The sequence below is a fragment of the Sceloporus occidentalis genome, unplaced genomic scaffold (genome assembly GCF_023333645.1).
Source record: "Sceloporus occidentalis isolate IW3139 unplaced genomic scaffold, rSceOcc1.0.p SCAF_1, whole genome shotgun sequence".
NCBI classification, from domain to species: domain Eukaryota; kingdom Metazoa; phylum Chordata; class Lepidosauria; order Squamata; family Phrynosomatidae; genus Sceloporus; species Sceloporus occidentalis.
Window position 1 is genome coordinate 10374832 of NW_028316981.1, and position 18883 is coordinate 10393714.

At 41.6% G+C, this 18883-nt stretch overlaps 1 protein-coding gene across 5 annotated transcripts in view; it reads left to right on the plus strand.

Annotated features, from left to right (window-relative positions):
• The window catches only part of LOC149320688 (uncharacterized), a 36682-nt gene extending 18237 nt beyond the window's left edge, over positions 1–18445 (plus strand). The window contains exons 2-6 of one of the 5 annotated variants that reach the window (XM_089502940.1): positions 1240–1325; positions 2945–3938; positions 5472–5528; positions 8749–8875; positions 11796–18445. In XM_089502940.1, the coding sequence (XP_089359066.1) occupies positions 3135–3938; positions 5472–5528; positions 8749–8875; positions 11796–14209 (3402 nt within the window). In that variant the 5' untranslated portion in view covers positions 1240–1325; positions 2945–3134 and the 3' untranslated portion in view covers positions 14210–18445. Of the gene's footprint in view, positions 1–1239; positions 1326–2944; positions 3939–5471; positions 5529–8748; positions 8876–11795 lie in introns of those variants that run through there. The other 4 variants (XM_089502958.1, XM_089502948.1, XM_089502965.1 and 1 more) reach the window with 4 other exon arrangements.
• The last annotated feature ends 438 nt before the right edge of the window (positions 18446–18883 follow it).

Here is an 18883-nt window from a genome sequence, read left to right on the forward strand (position 1 = left end):
AGAGAGAGAGGCAGTGATGGTGAGAGCTTTCCCTGCTGGATTTCTGCCTGTTTATTAAGTCTTTGAAGGCACAAGGATCCAAGTGAGGAGGCCAAGAACACCCTCCTCTCTCCCAACCAAGGATCTTAAAGACATGAAAAGAATGACACTTGTTTTAAAGAAATCCGTTAAGCCAGTTCCAAAAAATCAGCTTTGTATCAATACCTTTTGTTAGGCCTGTCAAAAAGAGGCAAAAAATAAATTCTGCAGACTTTTAGGGAATCTTCTTTGTTGTGTGCTGTTCAATTTGTTTCCAGGTTACGGTGAACCTACTTGTTTTTTAAACTTGTATATTGCATGTTTTACAGTGTTTTAACTTTGACTATTAACTTGGATTTATAAGCCGCCTTGAGCCACTGTACTGGGAGGAAGGTGGGATATAAATAAACATAATAATAATCATAATAATAATAATATGGGGTTTTCTTGACAAGATTTTTCCAGAAGGGGTTTGCCTTTGGCTCCTGAGGGTGAGACAGCGTGATGTGCCCAAGGTTACCCTTTGGGTTTTCATAGCCGAGCGGATCACCAGTGTACTACATCACACCATTTCTAGTACATTCACACTGTCGAAATAATGCAGGACGGAACTGTAGTTCCATAGGATGGAACTATAGCACTTAAAGTGGTGTCAAACTATATTATTTCTATAGTGTGGATGCACCTTTCTCTTTTTCAGGTACCCCAAAAAGTAGTCAAGGGAAGGGAGTTAAATTATTTAATCTTCAAGACAAATCCATGTCTGCCTGTTGTCTTAAAACAGAATGAGAGAAAGGTAGTTAAAAATATGCCTTTAAGGTCAAGCTATTCCTTTGCCTGATTTTTGCACTTCTCCACGTGGTGAAAGGTCTTGGAGGTTTTAAATGCTTGTACAGATTTTTGTGTCTTTTTGTTGAGTGTGATACAGCAGATCTTGAGTAGAGGATGGCGAGGGGATGATGGTTTCTGCTTTAAGAAGTTTTAAATCAGGAGCTGGAAATTTGTACCCCTCCAAAGATTGTTGAACTGCAGTTCCCAGAATTTCTCACTATTGTCTGTGATGGCAGGGTTTTTTGGGAGCTGTAGTTTAACAAATTCGACTGTATATATACTCATGCGTACGTGTACAAATTTTAGTAAAAAATTGTCCCAAAAAATCTTGAGTTGACTTATCAATGTAAGTCAATATAAGTATTATATTTTAACTCTCATTTTAAAAAGGAATCATCCTTTGTTGAAAGGCAAGAGTATAATCTGCCCTGGGAACACTGACTCCTCTATACTCTCTCATCTGTCCAACCTTTAAGGTAAGCACAGACAGTTATTACATCTGCTGGAATTTTGTAAGATCTTTGGCATTGTTTTCTGTTGCTTCATCCTTACATCCTTTGTCACATTCCCCTAAGCTTTGCCCTCGACATATCCCCGGGTCATATCAAAACCCATAAATTTGGCCCCAAAACCTGCCCTTGATTTATACATGAGGTTGATTTATAGTTGAGTATATTCGGTACACTCTCTCCTCCAACAGACTCTGGAGGGCCACACGTCTCCTCTTCTTTTTACAGGAGACTGCAAAAACTCTGAGAGGAAAGGAGCATTGTTAGTTTTGATGAAAATTGCATGGCTTTCTAGTGGAGTCTGACTGTTCAGATTGACAAGCAAGGGCCTTCTCAGTGGGTTCCCCCAGATTCCTGCTTCCAAGAACAAAAACATATTTAATTGGGCAGTTCTTTGGCATGTAGGTAGATGTATCTGCACTACACAGTTATAGCACTAACTGCCTTTACACCATCCTAGGGAATACTGGGGTTTGTACTTTGGGCAGGGACTTACAAACCTCTGCTAAAGAACACTGGTGCCATGGTTCTCAAACTCTCATCCTCCAGATGTTTTGGACTTGGATTTCTAGAAATATCAGCTAGTGTGACAAACGACTCCAGAATTCTGGAAATTGATGTTGCAAATATCTGGAGACCAGAGTTTGAGAATGACTTTCCTTGTGTACTTGCCTAGACTTCATTTCCTAAAAAGAAGAATTGAATATTAAATTAGGATATTTTGGGAATTCGGCTTTAGAGGAGAAGACTCAAGCTCTGTAGTAGAGAATTCTACGTTCCTAACCAAACTATAAATCTCAGGATTCCATAGGATGGCAGTTAAAATGGTATTGGGCCGATATAAGTTTGCAGTGTGGCCACACCCTGTTGCTGGAGAGGGTTTAACTGCTTGGATGCTAGCCCCATCTTGTTGAACTTTGAATTGTTTGGTTGGAACTTTCCAGTCAAGGTGGGAAGCCTTCTACAAAAGTTTAGGGACATATTGGTCCTCAGATCTACTTTTAAAAGCAAATTTCTCACAGGGAGAGTACACTGGAAAGGTATTATTTAATCATGTTATGACTGTTATTATAGAATAATTATATATATAATATATACGATAGTTTAGTTTTTATTGTTTTAATGTGTTTTAGTATTTTTATCTATAGTGGGACCTTGTTATCCCCTGGGGTTTGGTTCCAGGATACCTGTGGATAACAAAATCCATGGATGCTCAAGTCCCATTGAATATAATGGCAGAGCAAAATGGTGTCCCTTATATAAAATGGAAAATCAAGGTTTGCTATTGGAATTAATATTTCTTTTGAATATTTTCAAGCCGTGGATGCTTGAATCCATGGATAAGGAGGGCTGACTGTGTTTTAATATGTACTGTTTTTAAGTGTTTTTATCATTTCAATTGCATTTTATTCTTTTAATGAGTGATGTTTTAATATTGGATTGGTTTAATTCTATTTTAATGTGCACTTGTGTGTTTTTAATTATACTGTTTTAATTTTTAAGCTGCTTTGTGTCACAATTTTGGAAGAAAGCAGGATATAAATAAATAATACTAAATAAATTTTGTTTCTCTTCCTCCACACCAGAGAGAGAAGCTGCTCACTCCTTAGAACATCTACTTAATCATCTGTTGTTGTAGAAGCCCACTGAGAGTCGCCCATCAACTTACACAGAAAGTTGTTCTAGAGTCCTAAGAATAAGGGGGACAGTTGACACAAGAGAAGAAGTAGAGGAGGAGACTGACCTCAGATTAGGCCAACCCAGGTCCAGAACAAAATGGCTACCAGAGAAGGAACACAGTCGGGCTTTGGCCTGCGGTTTCATGCGGAGCTTGAGCAAGGGGTCCATCGGCATATTAAAATGGAGGAAGAGGATCCATCGTATCCTCCGCCAGGGATGGGATGGGAGCAAGCTCCCCACATCACCCAGGTGGGGAGTATCCGGGAGTTCTTGGAAATGCCACGTATGGATCAGGAAACTGAAGACAGGCTCCAGCAGTGCTGGGAAACCCAGTGGCAGGAGTTTCTGACAACACTGGAATACCCTCCCTTGCAGTTGGAGCCACATCTGGTCTTGGAAGGCTCCACACCGTGGGACAACGCCAAAGCCTTCCTGGCCTCTTTTGAGCAAGTGGCTGAGGCCTGCCGGTGGCCCCGAGAAGACTGGATGGCCCGCCTCCTACCAGCCCTCAGTGGGGAGGCTGAACAGATATTCAGCAACCTAGATCCCCGAGAACGGGTTGACTATGACAGGGTGAAGGCGGCCATCTTACGAGGGGATGCCATCGCCCGGGAGAAGCAACGCCAGAATTTCCGGTGTTTTTGCTACCAAGAGGACCAGGGACCCCGAAGGGTCTATAGCCAACTCCAGAAGTTCTGCCAACAGTGGCTGAAAGTGGATAAGTCCACCAAGGAGCAGATCCTGGAACTGGTGGTCCTGGAGCAATTCCTGGCCATCCTGCCCCTGGAGATGCAGAGTTGGGTGAGGGAGCACGGCCCGGAAACCTCCTCCCAGGCGGTGGCCCTGGCCGAGGATTTTCTACTGAGGCAGCAAGGGGAGGAGAACTGGGAAGAAGAAGAGGTGAGAGATAATAATAATAATAATAATAATAATAATAATAATAATAATAATAATAGATGGTGGTCTCAAGCTTTGACTTGGATGTGGATGTGGTTGATACCTTAGGTGGCTTTAAAAGGGGACAGAGATGGGGCTACTAGTGGCTATTGATCATCACAAGTATATTCTCCTTCTAGTCCAAGAGGCAGTGTTTGTCTTTGTATCCATTGCTGAGAGAGAAGTGTTGCACTCATCTCATGTTGTTGGGCTTCTTCCCATAGGTGACTGGTTGGTCACTGGGGGAAAACAATGCTGGGGTAAACAGTCCCTTGTTCTGATCAAACAGTCCTCTTTATATGTTCTTATATTCATATGACTCCTTAAGTCCTGGGGCAACAGGTAGCATCTCTGTGTGTTTTGAATCTGCTGTAGCTTATAGTTTGAATTTTTAAAAACACTATCGCCATTGCTAAAACCTAGTTCCCCAGAAGTACAGATCCTTGGACAGCACACTTGAAGTTCAAATTAAAACCCAGAATGGAGGCAGCACTGAAATGAAAAACACCAGCTTGCCACTTCTTGTCACACTTATTATTCTGGACAGGAAGGCCTGCTGATTCTGTCAAACTAGAACTAAAGCAAGCTGAAATTCTTCTATTACTTACGATAATTCTAATATTCCTTCTCCTCACATTCTTCTACCCTCATTTTCCCCTTAAAGGGTGGACAACGTGTGGACTGTGAAGTTGAAGGCTTTCATGGCCAGCATCCATAGTTTTTTTGTGGGTTTTTCAGGCTATGCGGTCATGTTCTAGAAGAGTTTGTTTCTGTCATTTTGCAAGTATCTGTGGCTGGCATCTTCAGAGAATGCTGGCATGGAAGTGAGTGGGGTATATATATATAATAAATACTGTGTGACCCTGAGTTGGGAGGAGTGATTTCCGTGTTAATCTGTGTATTGTTATGTTGTTGAATGGCAAGGCCTCAGGGTGGGAGGATATGCAAGGAGGATTTGTGTCTGTTTAATTAGAGATCTGTTGTCTGCTGAGAAAACCTCTGCCCCTGAGTAGTTTTCAATTGTATTTGTTGGGTCTTGATTTTAGTGTTTTTCAGGACTGGTACCTGTGGGCTGTTAGTTGCTTTTGTTGAGACTTCGGCTTCCTCCAGATCCAAGTAAGACAGCCAGCGGTCAGGGATGGTGAGACTTGTAGTTCAGTATCTGCAGGATCCCAGCTTCCTAATGAAAGAGAGAAGGAGAGAAAGAAAGACAGAAAGGGGACAGCTGCTATCCTGTCCTTTTTTTCTGTGGCAATAAGCCACAGAACTCAGTGAGACTTACATTTATAAAGTCAATATGACTTCTGTCTCACTGGATTATATATTGCGAGGCAACTGCTTAGGGAAGTCTTGAAAGAACATCCAATATTACCCGTTGACTACTGAGTGTCTATGGCTTGCCACGGCCCATATTATTCAGTGGTGGTGCATGCATGTGAATGCACTGATGCAAAATAATATGGGGTGCAACTGTCCATGGTTTTTCCCCATCTGCAGGGAGCCCTGGAAACAAGCTCCTGCGGATGGCAAGGATCCAGTGTATTTAATGTACAGGTGAGTCTCCCTTATCCAAATGCTTGGTACTAGTGGTGGATTATTTTTTTAATTTGGATTTTGGAATACCTGTATTTGCAAATATATAAATAATGAGATATCTTGGAGATGGGACCCAAATCTCAATAGAAAATTCATTTATGTTTCAAATATACCTTACACACATAGTCGAAGGTAATTTTACACAATATTTTTAATACTTGCATGAAATATTTTTAATGCATGAAACAAAGTCTGTGTACATTGAACTATCATAAAACAAAGGTGTCACCAAATGTTTCAGTTTTTGGAAAATTTCTGATTTCAGAATTCCGGATAAGAGAGACTCAACCTGTATTATGCTGCTTATTATTATATGTATATAAACTGTAGGGTTTGCAAGATTTTCTGCCTTAGATGCCATCTCATCCTGGAAGAAACTAATCAAAAACCAATCAATCAATTCATTGGCGTATTTGCCTTGCTTTGCATATAGGTTTGTTCTGCCCCAGGTAGCAACATGTCTTATTTATTAACGATCCTGCTGCCTGGCTGAAAAGCTTGTAGAGAGGCTGATATACAGTCCATCATAGTCATAAACATAATTGACCCTCTATCTTACTCACTAGCTTACAATCTAGAAAGGGCACAACACAAAAGGCAGAAGTGATGGGGATGAAAGAGGGGGAAAAGGTACAGATTGAGCACACCTAATCCAGAAATCAGAAAGCTAAAAACTTCCAAAACCTAACATTTTTTGTCACTAGACGCCTGCTTCTGCCTTTGAGATGGCGGCTGCAGCCCTCCTGCTCATTCGCCTTTCAGATCCTTAGATCTCTTACTTCAGATTCCCATCCACACTGAAGAATTAAAACAGTTTGACACCACTTTAACTACCATAATTCTGTCCTGCATAATTGTGGGATTTCTAATGTAGTGAGACACCAGAGCTATTTGAAAAAGACCAAGATGAATACCTCACCAAAACTACAAATCCTACGATTCTGTAGGATAGAGTCATGGCAGTTAAAGTGGTGTCAAACTGCTTTAATTCTGCAGTGTGTGCATGCCCATACACAACACAAGCAGTGAACAAATGAGATGCAAGGCTGGAGAGAGATGCATAAGCAGGACCACTGTAGCTGCCATCTTAAAGGTGGAAGCAGGTGACTGATGGCCAAAAGGTGCAAGACTGGAGAGTGAGGATCTGTGGCTCTTCAGTGAAATGGTGGGAATCTAAGTGTAGTGCTCAATGCAAATCCATGCCTTCTACCATTTCACAGATCCCCACATCTCTCTCCAGCCTTGCTATATAGATAAATTCTATTCTACTTCCAAAATCCAAAAAAATCTCAACGCTTTTGGTCCCAAGCATTTCAGAAAAGAGATTCTCAATTCATAGTAGTCTTTTTGCAGGGCTGGCGGAGTAACTGTACTTCACAACTAATCACTCTTAGCAGAGGCCCACTAGAATGGCTGCTGCTGGTGACAATTGGAGGAACAACCTTCAGAGAGGAGCCTGGGCTTAGCCAGTCCTGCCTGGGGATGCCAGATACAAAACCCAGTTCAAAAAAAGTTGTTATCATCCCATTCCAGGCTGTGTTTGGCATTGCCCTTGAGGTCAACTTCACTTTCTCAAAGCCAGGGCACAGCAGCGGATTTGGGATGTCAGGAAAAGTCTGCTAAATGCACAGGTCATGGCCAGGTTATCTGAATGATTGTATTCTCTCATTTGAGCCTACACATGTCTTGAAATCTTCAGGGAAGGCTCTTCTCTCCGTCTCATCACTGTCACAAGTGCATTTAGTGGGAACACAGGAGTGGGCCTCCACAGTGGCTGCCCCCAGGCTTTGTAACTCCCTTCATAAATAAGTTTTTCATTTATTAATAATTTTATTTATGTATATGCCGCCTCTTTCCCAAAAATGGGACTCAAGGTGGCTAATACCTTTGTTGTTGCTGTTGTTGTTAACTGCCTTCAAGTCAACATTGACTCATGGCGATTCTATGGATTAGACATCTCCAAGCCCCTCTGTCCTTAACCTCTCTGCTCAGATCCTGCAGGCCCAGGCCCTTGTCTTCCCTGATCGAGTCTACCCATCTGGCATGTGGTCTTCTTCTCTTTCTGCTTTTCCTAGTATTATTTTCTTTTCTATTGGGTCACGCCTTGTCATGGCGTGGCCAAAGAACGACAGCCTCAATTCAGTCATCTTGGCTTCCAGGGACAGTTCTGGCTTGATGTATTCTAGGACCCATTGGTTTGTCTTTTTGGCCATCCACAGTATCCTCAGCACTCTTCTCTCGCACCATATCTCAAAATACCACTATAGCAAAGTCATTAATAAAAGGATAAATAAAAGAGATGTCTAAAAGCTATTAAACAGTTTATAAAGTTAAAATATCAAAAATTAAAATTAATTAAAAGACCATGCACAAACTTTGGAAGCAGCACCACACAACATTCAAACCTAACCCTGAGGGCATGAAAATGTTTGGACTTGCTGGCATAAGGAAAATGGGGACAAATTGCACAAATTTAAAAATATCCATTAATATTGGAAAAGCAGGGGACAAGGTTCCATCCACTGGACCTGTATCAACTCTGGTGTCCAAGCCAGAGCAAATCCAAGCTATCTTGCTAAGATATGGGTGAATTCTTCACAGGAGGCTTATATTCTCATTTGGGCCAGATTGCAACAGATCCCTGACCACTCAGAATAGCCCCACTAAATGATTGTGGATGCAATAGTGTTCGCCAAAAGAGCCAACACTAATGCAAAAACTATTTTTTGCTACCCTGCTACTGGCACTCTCCTTGCTATTCTCTTCTAGGCCAGTGAAGACCTTTTTCCCCCAGCAGGTCTTTGCTAGCAGATTGCTGTGGGGAGCAACGGCCTTTCAGGATGTTCTCTGCTGTTTATTTCTTGCCTTCTATTGTTAGTTCATGTTTTATGATAAGATTTTGCTAGTTGCATCTTAATATTTTTAAACTGCCTTGAGTTCCAGACTGGAAAAAGACAGGAAAGAAGAAGAAAAAGGAGAAACCATTGTTGGATTTTGTCTGATAGCGGGCAGGGGGAGAGATGCATATGAGATTTTGGACCTTAGGTGACAAAGTAGTTGGGCTGACTTTTTGAACTATGTATTTGGTTTAGGTCAGTGAATAGGTACTGGATACATGGTGACCTTATACATCTCTGCTTCCCAATCCTTCACTGGGACTTTCATTGTTTTCTTTCAGGATCTGGGACCTGTTGAGGAGGTGGCTCTCTATTTCTCTGAGGAGGAGGAATCAACATCAAACAGCCAACAGAAACAAGGCCTCAGAGAGAACAGCCAGCTCAGTGATGGCGGCGCTAGCTCTCTGGGTAAGGATTACTTGACTATAGTCTCTGGCCTGTTACAGACAGTCAAAATAAAGCTGCTTCGAGTCACAGTGGAGGTATGGTGTTTCAATGATGCATGCTTCCTAAGAGTCCAGAAGCCGCACCAAAGCCACGCTCCAGACTGGAGCATGGCTTTGGTGCGACTTCTGGACTCTTAGGACGCATGCATCATTGAAACACCATACCTCCACTGTGACTCGAAGCAGCTTTATTTTGGCTGTCTGTAACAGGCCTAAGTTCTGATCAATATTTGAACCGAAACTCTTTGACTATTTAAATTTTCTCGTTATCGAGGATGAATTCTTGTAGATCTTCCATGGTCATTATTTTGTTTTCTTAATGTTCAGCATCAAGCACTTTCCTCCTTGAACCTCTTTGATAATTGATCCAGGTCTTGGTTGGTTACTGCTTGTAGCTTTGTGCTGTCTGCATATCTTAGGTTGTTAATATTTGGCTCTATTTGTGTAGAATTGGAAAAATTCATCCTGGGTAATATTATAAATGGCTACTAGTCATGATGGCTATCTACTTCTGGGGCAATATGCCACTGAATATCAGATACTTGGGAGGTACAGAGAAAGATGACCATTGCCTTCAGGACCAGAGTTTCAAAAAGTGACTTCTGTGGTCTATATCTCTGCATAAGTAGCTTATCAGTTAGCGTATATACTCATCTATAAGTTGTGAAAAATGTATGCCCAAAAATTGACCCCAAAATCCCAGGTCAATGTATTTTACAGGTCAATTTGGTAATTTGAAAGAACTGCTATCAATTTCCCCATGTGGTGGGGAGAGCAATTTCTTTCACTCTTGAGCCAAGCAGAAAAATTCTTGGATGACTGATTGCTGTTAACTGAAGGAACCTGCAAGTTTTACCTGCAACTTATCCACAGGTCATGGCAAAATCCATAATTTTGGCCCCAAAACCTGCCCTCAACTTACAGTATACAAGAGGTCAATTTATAGTCTAGTATATATGGTAGATGATTGCAGTGCACTCTACGTGGAGCTGCCCTTGAAGACAACTCAGAAACTGCAGCTAGTGCAAAACGCAGTAGCTAGACTGCTCACCGGAACTCCATTCAGAAGCCAGAAAACATCAGTTTTGAAAGATTGTACTCTGAATTCAAGGTGCTGGTGATAACATTTAAAGCCCTAAATGGCTTGGGACTTAGGTACTTGAGGAAATGCCTCTTTATATGCCGTATATACTTGTGTATAACTTGACCTCATGTATAATTTGATGGCAGGTTTTGGAGCAAAAATTATTGATTTTGATATGTTGTTATTGTGTGCCTGACTTATGGCTGCCCCAAGGTGAACCTATTACTGCGGGTTTTCTTGACAAGTTTCTTCAGAGGGGGGTTACCATTACCATCCTCTAAGGCTGAGAGTGTGTGCCTTGCCTAAGGTCATCCAGTGAGTTTCCATGGCTGAGACAGGATTTGAACCCTGGTCTCCAGAGTCATACTCCAACACTCAAACCACTACATCATGCTATGTTTCTTTTGATATGACTTATGGATAAGTCGAAGGTAAAACTTAGGGGCAACCTTTACAACCTTTGGATGTATAGTAGAGAGGATGTAAAAGACAAAGCAAAGGAAAATGATGCCTGAAAACTTACCAAATCCTGGTGTATAGCATAAACTATACTCCCCTAAATGCTACGGTAAATGGTGTCTGTGTGATATGGGGGGGGTTTGACCAGGTACTGGTGGGGCTAAGAAAATATGAGCATGTCATAATAATAATAATAATAATAATAATAATAATAATAATAATAGCTTAATTTATGGATGTAAAAGCAAGCGTTAAGGTATAGTATGAACTTTTATTAAAAAAAGAACCATCCTTTTCTCTTTGTTCAGTCTGCCCAAGGAGAAAATAGAAGGACCAATCCTCTCTGCTGTCTTGGTACTCCTTTCAGGGGAAGCACCAAAGAGTCGCCATTATTTTCCTGCATTCAAAAATGCCAGAAAAAGAGGCATGGCGGAGAGAGTACAGGGGGTTGGTGTTTCTTCTAGGTTCTCCCAGGATGGATGAAGCTCTCACCTTTCACCACTGTACTCAGAGAAAAGGATGGTTCCCTATTTTTTGATAAGAGTTAAGGTACAGTACTTCTATTGACCTGTGGATAAGCCTATCCAGATTTTTTGGATCAATTTTTAAACTAAAATTTCTAGACGTATATATGAGTATACACAGTATATGCCTGCCCAAGAATTTAGGTCTATTGGAGAGTCCCTCCTCTCTGTCCCACCAGTAGGGGAGATACAATTCAGAGGACATGGGAGAGGGCTAGTGGTACCCCAGTTGTGGAGTACTCTTCCCCTGGATTGGTGTCAAGACAGCCAGCATAGTATAGTAGTTTGATTGTTGGACTACGACTCTGGACCCAACCTTAGAAACCCACTTGGTGACCTTGGGCAAGTCACATCCTCTCAGCTTCAGGGGAAGGCAAAGGCTCTCTGAACAAATCTTGCTAAGAAAACTCTATGATAGTTTCGCCTTAGGGTCACCAAGTCGGAAACAAATTGAGGGCACAAAACAACAATAACAACAACAACATGTTTTGAAATGCCCTCTAGATATACTCCCAAGACAAAAGTTTTTAGGTTATATCTTCCATTCCCCTGCTAATTACAGAGATGGTGGCAAAATTTGCTTTGGATATCAAAGCCATTTAAAAAATATGTTATCAGGATGGTTTACCAGAATAATGCTTTAAACTTGTTATACTTCTGTACCCCTGTAAATAGTCTCCAAAAGATTATCAGCTTTCCCAGATGGTTGGCTGATGTGGGAAGCAGGAGGCTGGGCTAAATGTTCTGCTGGTCCAATCCAACAGGGATCTTGCTTATGTTCTTATATCATGCATAATGTTTCCTCTTTGTTTCAGAAGGTGAAGATGGCTGGACGACTGACAATGAAGAGGAGCCATCCCAGGCAGAAGGTTTAGCTCCAGTCTATCGAAACAGGTTCCCAAGGTTTGGGCCTCCAGAAGACAAGATTTCCAATTCTGATGAGCAGGAAGAGACTTCCGAAGGTTTGCACCAAACAGAGAGAGAAAAGGAAAATAAACTACCAGAGAAAGCCGAAATGTCTGTCCTTTGGGAGGGAGACGAAACCCTTCATGAAGCTAGAACACTACAGAGCATCCAGAAAGAGAAGAGAAAAGATGTATGGAAGGTTGATGGATGGAACTTCAGGGAGAGGTCTGCCGTTATTAAATGTGAAACAAACAACATGTATAAATGCTCTGATGGTGGTCAGAGCTTCAGTGTGATTTCTCATAATGTAAATAATGGAGAAGAGAAGCCATACAGATGCTCAGAGTGTGGGAAGGCCTTTATTGCCAAAGCACACCTTATTATTCATCAAAGAATCCATACTGGAGAGAAGCCGTTTAAATGTTTGGCCTGTGGGAAGACTTTTGCTCAGCGTTCTAACCTTACCGTCCATCAAAGAATTCATACGGGAGCGAAGCCGTTCCAGTGTTCTGACTGCGGGAAGGGTTTCTGTTCTAGCACCAACCTTACCAAACATCAGAGCCTCCATGTTCAGGGGAACCCCTATACATGCTTAGATTGTGAGAAAACCTTCAAAATACAGTCTCATTTTATTGCTCATAAGAAGATGCATGCAAAGAAAAGAACACATAAATGTTCACACTGTGGTAAATGTTTCCCTGCTGCCTCACAGCTGATAATTCATCAGCGAATTCACACTGGAGAGAAACCTTTCAAATGCTTGGAATGTGGGAAAAGATTCATTCAGAATGCTCACCTTAGTGTTCATAAGCAAATTCACAAAAGAGTAAAGTCATTCAAGTGTTCCAGCTGTGGAGAAAGCTTTGGTTCAAGGGTGACTCTTATACAACATCAAAGAAGTCACAAAGGAGAGAATCCTTATCAGTGCTCTGAGTGTGGGAAAACCTTCAGAATGAATGCCCATCTCACTGCTCATAAGAGGAACCACATTGCGAGGAAATCAAATAAGTGCTCATACTGTGGAAAGTCTTTCTTTACCAAATCCTACCTTATCATCCACCAGAGGATCCACACTGGAGAGAGACCATATAAATGCCTGACCTGTGGGAAAGGCTTCAGCCAGAGTTCACACCTGAATGCCCACAAACGAACACACACGAGACAAAGTTACAGTTCTACCACAGACCTTATTAAACATCAAAGGATTCACAAAGAAGAGGACTCGTATATATGTACTGAGTGTGGGAAGAGCTTCAAAGTGCATTATCACCTTATTGCTCACAAAAGAATTCATGAAACAAAGAAGTCACATAAGTGTTCGTATTGTGGGAAAGCCTTCATTGCTAAATCGTACCTTATCGTCCACCTGAGAATTCACACTGGAGAAAGACCATTCAAATGCCTAACCTGCGGGAAGAGATTCATCCAGAGTGCACACCTTACAGTTCATGAAAGAACCCACACCAGAAAAAAGCCATTTCAGTGTTCAGACTGCGGGAAAAGCTTCCGAGTGAGGTCCCGCCTTATCTCACACAAAAGAATCCATGAAACAAAGAAACCGCAGAAACCCCATACGTGTTCCTACTGCAATAAATCTTTTGTTTTTAGATCTTACCTTATCATACATGAGAGGATGCACACAGGTGAGAGACCTTTCAAATGTTTTGTCTGTGGCAAAAGCTTTACTCAGAGGTCACACCTGAATGTTCATCAAAGAACTCATGTGAGAAAGAAGCCATTCCAGTGCTCTGAATGCGGGAAAAGCTTTCGAGTGAACTCTCAGCTTATTGCCCACAAAAAAATCCACGCAGAAAACGATCCAAATAATAATAAATGCTTGGACTGTGGAAAGACTTTCATTTCCAAATCATACCTTATCATCCATCAAAGAATCCACACAGGGGAGAGACCCTACAAATGTACAGTCTGCGGGAAATCCTTCAGCCAGAATTCTCATCTAACAGTCCATCAAAGAACCCACCAGGGAATGAAGTTGTTTCAGTGTGCTAACTGTGATGAAAATTTCACTTCTCAGCTGAAGCTTCTCAAGCATCAGAGAATCCATATGAAAGAGAACCAATTTCCATGCCTGGAGTGTGGGAAATCCTTTCTCACCAAGTCCCAGTTTGCGATACATCAGAGATGCCACACTGGGGAGAGGCCATATAAATGCTTGGATTGTGGGAAGGGATTCAGCCAGAGTTCAAACCTCATTAGGCACCAGAAGATTCACTCAGGGGACAATCCTTTTAAATGTTCAGACTGTGGGAAAAGCTTCTGTTCATCTGAGAATCTTATTAAGCATCAGAGAATCCACTCATAAATGAAGGAGATTCTGTTTGTGCTCACACACGTAAGGAAGGCTATCGAAGTATAATGACTTCTTCAGCAAATTACATTTTACCATGCATAGGGAAAGGGGAAACTATACATGACGAAACATCCCAATGCTGCTTTGAGAGTTTCTGCCATCACTTGAGAATTAGCTACTCATCAGAGAACCCATGAAGGAGACAGTTGACAGAGATGCTCCAACACAACAAAACCTCCTACAGGAGCACAGAACGATCTCATGAAATATTTCACAGTCAAATCTTGAACCCACAGCACCTAGGACCTGAGAGGTGTCAGGGTGGTTCAGTTTGTAAATCTTCACTCACCTCTGATCAGGAGAGAAAACTAGAAGGAAACCACTTAAACCAGCATGGATACCTCTTGAGAACAGGATGCCAGAAAAAATTACAAGGAACTTCCTGGCCTCTAAAAAATTTCCAGGTCACTCTCAGACACAGAGACACAAACACACTGTTCTCCTGGGGTCAGAACTGCCTTTGCTTGTGTGTTGTGCTCTTCTTTTGCCACCTTGACAAAAGGTAGTGTCCAAACTCCTACACAGGTGGTAAACCTGCAACTCTTTGTTGGACTGCAATCCCTAGAATCCCTCACCCGGCATAGTGCCAAGGAGATCCTGGGAGTTAAAGGAGTCTGTGAATTGTAGTTTTTTTAAAAAAGGAAAAAAATTTTCAGCTCTGGGAAACACAAGAACTTTGAGCCATGAAAATTGTCTCTCTAACCTAGGACTAGACTTATAGTTCGTCAATGTTTTGCTTTCTTAGGCAGAGAAAGGTCCTTCACATCATCTGCTGTCTGATCCCCCTTTTTTGTACCTGGTACCTTTAGTGCAGAAAGCATCTGCCGTACCAGTGAGTTCTGAAATTTTCCATGACAGCCATGAAAACCTGTAACTTGTGTGCAAAAAAGAAAGATTTAATCAGATTACCCACCACCACCACCACCTCTGGAGACTCTATGCAGGAGAGAAGCCATATTAACACTTAGGCTGTGGCAAAAGCTCTAGTTTTAGTAACTAGGTGAGGACCTACACACCTGAGTGAAACCATTCCAGTGTTGTCCTTTACCTAGATGGGGAACCCTCGGTCCTCCACAGCCCTTTCATGCTCCATAACAATACCACTGCAATTCACTTTAACTGCCATGGCTCTACTCTTTGGGATCCTGGGACTGGTAGTTTCTGTGAGGTCTTCTAAATTCTCAGCCTGAGAGCGCTAGCATTTCCCAGACCTAGAAATCCCCAAATTATCGTTGCTGTTGCCATGACAGTTAAAATGGAATCATAGTATTATACCTGTGGATCATAAAAGGGACCCAGGTGTGTCCCCCCTCCAAGTGAAGGGTCTGTGGGAGTTACCAAGCATTAAAGGAGGTTTGGGGGTTATATTCTGGTGGACTATTAGATGTCATAAATTCCACACCAGACACAATTTGTATGCATCATAAGGAGCTGAACACTTTGTTTAAGAGAGATACATTTTTTGTATAAATATCAGTTGTCGGCTGTTAGCCTTTTGGATGTTCTCTAACCAGCACAAGATAATATTGGGGGTGAAAGTAGCTAATATTTTCATGATTTGGTGATGAGGCGTACTTTTTTTTTTTGAATGATACATGCACATTTGTAGTAGCTGAGAGGACTGTTCCCAGACGAAGCTCACAGATGTGCTACTGGACTAGAGAATAAAGACTATAGGAAGGTTTATTTCTCAGATGGTGAAGCTAATAGAGCTTCCTATTTCTACAATTGTTGATGGCAAATCCTTTCTTCTTTAGTCTTTAATAACACAGTTTTTGGTGCCAGTACCCTCGAACGGTCCCGATTTGGCAGGGAAAGTCCCAGTTACTCCTCTGCCATCCCACTATTTCCAGCTGCTTTTAAAATGTCCCAGTTTCTCTTTCTCCTTCCCCTTTGTCCTCAGATTATTTCAGTTCCTAGAAGTTGAGTTCAAGATGCAAAAGTAATTAGCACTCATTTTTAGCTCAGCATAAGGGAAAGAAGGGGATCTGCTTGCCCAGTTGGCTCAGTCAAAAGCAAACTGCTGCAGCATTTCCTAGCTTGTCTGGGTTTTCTCATTAATAACATTTGCCTTGATTTGGGTGTTATGGTTGGTTACCTAGATTGCAACCCATTCGGTATGCACCCCTGCATAGTGCATAGATGATGGAAGGGGGTCAAACAATTGCAAAACTGGTTGAAAAAAAAAATACAAGAAGACAGGATATATAGGGAAACTATTATGGCTACTTCCAGGCCAAGAATATCATCTCAGATTGTAGCTTCACAGCTGACCCTTCCTTTTTGCCATGTGATACGCTGTCTGTTCCCATAGAATGGATATGGCGAAGGCTGGTGTTGCCTCTCTAAGAAAGCTTTCTGTACAGAGGTTCTTCTTCTTTTCTACACTTTGCATTTTAAGTGTCAGAATTTATATCCAGGTGGAGGGAACCCAAGATTGTGGGGAGTCTATGCTTTCCAAACTTGACAATGCCATCTGGAGTTGGGTGGAATGACTAATAGATTGGATTATGTGCCTGGATATAAGGTCCGACTACCAATGTGACATGAAGGCCATGGATCCTGACTAAAGGTCAGCCCTTTATCTCAAAATGTGGAAGAGGTTGCCTTAACCTTGCTTGGGAGTTTCATCACCAGAGGATAGAAAGTGCCCACTGTATTACCAAGTACAGTGGCCTCTCCACATTTGCTAGCATTTGCTAGGGGTGCAAGATCCCTGTGAAAGTGATGCAAATAAAGGCCACTATTTTTTTAATCAGAGAGAACATCTCTCTAGGAATCTCTAGGTCTTCCAGCGTGACTCTCTGAAGGATCTAAAGATTCCTAGAGAAAACATATTAATTAAATATGTGAATAATTAAACCCCCCAAAAAAAGTTAAAGTGGTAAATGTGGAGGACCATGGAAGTAGCTCTGAGTGTGTAAAAAATGGAAGCAAAGGTCTGGACTCTCCTGCCCATACAATGGGACATTTGTCCCACTGTGACTTGGCAGAATCCAACACAGTTCTACATAGAGTAGAACCACTGGAGTGAATGGGACTTGTTCATCACAACTGTATCTGCACTGCAGTTTGGCATCACTTTAACTACTATGGCTCAGTGCTATGGAATGCTGGACAAAAGTACAAATCCCAGAATTTCATAGCCTTGAGCCACAGCAGTTAAAGCGGTGTCACACTGCATTATTTCTACATTAGGTGGGAAGAAGGTTATATTAGCCCCTGTGGGACAGTATTTCCCACGCAGAGTGTTAAAATGGCTTAATTACAGTTGGTTTAATCTTGTTTATTGATAGCTTCAAGGGTGAGGGTGACATTCATGGAGAAAACTATCAAAAGCTTTTCAGAGTACTAGGAGGAAGAGTTCAAATTAGAAGAATGACATTGATAAGACCATAGTCTCAACATCAGCAAAAGAAACAGAATTCTAGCGTAGCGCAGAATGGGGAAAAATTTGATCAAGGTGTGGGTAAAAATTGTGCATCATATTTTAGGAGTACATTTTATTATCATATGTATTAATTTGGAAGAAGCTTGTTACAAAGAGTTGCATCTATGACTTATCCTGTAATGGGAAACATACCAAATCTGTTTGTGTGTGTGTGTGTGTGTTTTTATCATTATGTTAGAAACATAGCATAGCATAGACTCAGCTATGGAATTCTTTGTGTGATTCCATTCTAAGAAAGTACAGGAAAAAGTCAAAAGAACCAAGGAAATCCTATTTGGAAAATAAATATTTCCCCTCGTTGATCTGTTGTTGTTTTTCTACCTAGATTTGCAAGGAAATATTTGGGGAAAAATAAAAATAGACTCTTTTACATGTCAGGCAATGTACTATGTACATAATGATACTCTCAGAATGGATGGAGAAACGCTGAGACTGTGCCAGTCTTTTAAAAATAACTGGTTTATGTCCAAGTGTAGAAAGTGTTGTTGTTGTTTTTTAAACTGATGTATTAAATTTCAGATGAACTTTACTTCTTGCCCTCCAGTGAAGAAAGGAGAATGTACAGTTGGGGCTCTTTTTTTATTCAACATATTGCCCGCAAGAAAATCCACGCAAGTTAGAAGAGTTGATATGAGTTTGCCAAATGAAAACGAACTAGAGCGTCTTTTTTCATTTCTTGCAAGAAATGTAGTAGATGTATAGCTGTGTAAAATAAAGATATGGATTTTGCTGAGGTATCCTTATGTGAGAATGCTTTTCTGTTCTTGTACAGTCCCTTTCAATCTGAAGTCGAAGGCTTTCACGGCCGGCATCCATAGTTTTTTGTGGATTTTTCGGGCTGTGAGGCCATGTTCTAGAAGAGTTTCTTCCTGACGTTTCGCCAGCAACTGTGGCTGGCATCTTCAGAGAATGCTGGCATGGAAGAGAGTGGGGTATATATACTGTTGGTTGAGAGGATGTGATTTGTATGTTGATCTTTGTATTGTTCTGTTGTTGAATGGCAAGGCCTCAGGTTGTCAATTTACTTAATGATCCATTGTCTGCTGGGAAAACCCCTGGCCCTGGCTGGTTTCCATGTCCTTGGGTAAGTTGAAGCTGTTTTCCAAGAGCAAGGCTGCATCTGCCCTGCAGAAATAATCGAGGTTGACACCACTTTAACTGCCATGGCTCAGTTC